The following is a 3,259-nucleotide window of genomic DNA, read 5'->3' on the forward strand; positions in this document are numbered from 1 at the left end:
AGCATTGGTTAGTATTTTAGGTAGGGTCGGAAGACCGTTATTCTTTGAAGGTCGTACATTTGAATTGGGGCCTTTGTATAGTACAGGTTTTTACCTGTGAAGGAGCATTTGCTTTCTCAGCGCAGAAGACAGTGTGGCTTGGAACGTCGAGGCGAGTGGACACAAGTTAGATTATCTGTAAATTTCTACGCTAAAGTAACCTGAAAATGGATAAGAAAGGTAGGAAAGATGCTCGCACTCGTGCGGATCGTCAGAAGAAACGACAGTTTCGAGGCAACCAACACACAGCTGAGCAGGACTCGGAATTTACGAGCACGTCGGCAAAAAAACTGCGAACTGCGAAAGATATCGACTTCCCTGTTTCGAATGAATTTGGTTACTGTATTTTAAATTTTTTCGCAGTTTTTTCAACAATTGCATCTCTTGTGATTTGTAAAAATTGCAAACGTAATATGCAATTCTCCCAGACGCCAAATCGAGGTTTAGGATTCAAAATTTACGTAAAGTGCAGCTGCAATGAAGTATACATCAATTCATCGCCATTTATTAACAATGCATACGAAATAAACCGTCGAATTGTTTTTGTTTTGCGGATTTGTGGTGTTGGACGAGAAGGCCTGAATTTATTTTGTAGTTTGATGGACATTTGTCAGGGCATTGCTGCAAACACCTATTATGCCTGCCTTGAAAATATCTATGTAGCAGCATCTGCAGTGTACAGTTGCATTTTAAAAGAAGCAATTGAAGAGGAGAAGGAAAAGAATAAAGAAGCTGGAAATATTGAAACACATTTAACGGTTTCCGGCGACGGAACATGGAAAAAAAGAGGATTCTCATCTTTATTTGGTGTGTCTACTCTAGTTGGAAAATATTCTAACAAAGTAGTCGATGCTATGATTAAAAGTAGCTTTTGCCAAGCGTGTAATTTGTGGAATAACAAAAAGGACGACAATATTGCTGAATATAATGAGTGGTATGAAACACACGAAGAAACGTGCTCCAGAAATCATGAAGGCAGTGCGGGTAAAATGGAGATCGACGCTATCACTGAAATGTTTGTGAGATCGAAGGAGAAACACGGAGTTCTTTACGTGAAATATATTGGAGACGGGGACAGTAAAACGTTTAGGGGAATTTTAAATGTGGATCCATATGCAGAAGATGAAATTACTGTGATAAAAAAAGAGTGCGTCGGTCACGCGGAAAAGAGAATGGGCACGAGACTTCGTAATGCGAAGAAACATAATAAAGGTATCGTCGGTAAAGGTGCTGGAAAGTTAACGGATAAAATGATTGGTGAACTCACGACGTATTATGGATTGGCTATTCGCAGACACCCAGACTCTGTCGAGGAAATGCGGAAAGCAATATGGGCAACGTATTACCACAAAAGCTCCTCCGATAATAAGCCGCAACACCAAAACTGTCCTCCGGGTGAAGAGAGCTGGTGCAAGTGGAGTAAAGCTGAAGCCGAAGGTACACTCGCAAGCTTCCATCACGCTAATCCGCCTCTTACTGATCAAGTATTGGAGATAATTAAGCCTATTTATGAAGATTTGTCATCGGATGAATTGTTGGAACGTTGCTTAGGAGCAGAAACGCAAAATAACAATGAATCTCTCAATTCATTGATTTGGACTTTTGCTCCAAAACATCTCCATGTTGGCGTGAAAGTTGTTGAAATAGCAACATTCTTGGCAGTTATCATTTTCAATAAAGGATTTATGCCAATTTTAAAAGTTATGAACGTGATGGGAGTTAATATTGGTCAGCAAGCGGTGATGTACGCAAACTCCCAGAACGAAGCTCGTATCACCCGCTCGGAGCGGCGCTCCACTAACTTCTCTCGAGACCAGAGAATGAATCGCAGGGAAGAGAGATCAGCTCTGCAGGACTTCTACGAACAAGAGGAAGGTCCCCTGTATGGCCCTGGATAGCCGATTGATCGTAAGTAACATTATCTCTATGTAATCAGTATGAAAAACTTTAAACGTGTTTTTCTCGAACCATGTTTTTCAAATTGGTTCCCATGATATCTCAAAAACCAGTTAATCAATTGACTCAGGCTTTTGCACACATCTTCAGTATATGTGTGGCTATAGCCCCTACCACAATCAAGTCGAAATATTGTTTTTTGGAATTTCCACAGCCTTTCAATGGTGAAAAAAAATGGCACAAATCGAAACTTAATTTTCTCAATGACGTCATGTTTTAAATTTTCAACATTTTTTTTCATTCTGGTACCTGCTATAGCCACACTCATACTAATTAAGAATCTCTTTGGTTTTTTTGTTTCAGATGAGCAGAACAGCTGAAATCATGGGAAACATGGACCAACTTTTTTTTTCATGTTCATATTTAATATCATGTGCAGCGCTTATTTATAGTTATTGTATAATAAAAAAATTTAGAAACATACACCAAATATGTATGAATAAGCAGGGTAAACCCTGCCTCAAAAAACCTTATACTTTTTTCCAAAAAAATTCACGAAAATAGCATACAAATTTCGCTTTCACACTAGAATACCCCCTTAATATATAATATAATACCCCAGTGAGAAATAATTCGTCGATTGACGTCGAAACGATGCCGAATCGATGTCGAAACCGTCAAATCAACGTCGATTCGACATCGGTTCGACGTCGATCGACGAGTTATTTCTCACTGGGGTACAATGTAATATATATACATACATATATAATACATATGTAATAAAGTAATGTAATTATGTAATGAGCATCTATACCTGATCTTTAGGTGCACCTTCTTCTTCGTGTATACTGACTCTTATTTTTTTTAAATAGATTTGATTTCACATGAAGAGGTTAAAAAACTTGGCAACAGTTCCATGAGATACCAAACAGGCTTATGAAACGGAAGTTTGTACGGCTAAGTAATAAACAAAACACAGTAATTATGGCGAGACAATTAGCGAACATGAAAACATGCCAAATTCTGAACGTTCTAATCACATATAAAATTTCACCAGATATATAATACAAATCACCAGATTTTAGAAGAAAATTTTTCTTTATCACCAAGTAAAGAAAAAAAATCACCAAGTCACCAAAAGAGACTAAAACTCACCAAATCTGGTGACAAATCACCAACAACGGCAACACTGGTCGTCGTGTCGCGAAATGTGGTAACTGTGATCGTGCTGCATGCTCGCGCGGTCGGGATTACGAGGATGTTCCTCAGGTTCCTTGCCGAGTCACCGATTAGACAGATTAGATAGATCGACATTCCATTCCTG

General features: G+C 38.7%; 1 protein-coding gene across 1 annotated transcript; it reads left to right on the top strand.

Moving 5' to 3' along the window:
- LOC113562728 lies at positions 1-1,733 on the top strand (the record flags this gene model as incomplete). The annotated part of the gene is made up of 1 exon (XM_026973055.1): positions 1-1,733. A coding segment is annotated over exon 1 (1,527 nt), but the record flags the coding sequence as incomplete, so codon positions are not given.
- Positions 1,734-3,259: the final 1,526 nt, after the last annotated feature.

This window comes from Ooceraea biroi, chromosome 1 (assembly GCF_003672135.1).
Source record: "Ooceraea biroi isolate clonal line C1 chromosome 1, Obir_v5.4, whole genome shotgun sequence".
Lineage (NCBI taxonomy): Eukaryota > Metazoa > Arthropoda > Insecta > Hymenoptera > Formicidae > Ooceraea > Ooceraea biroi.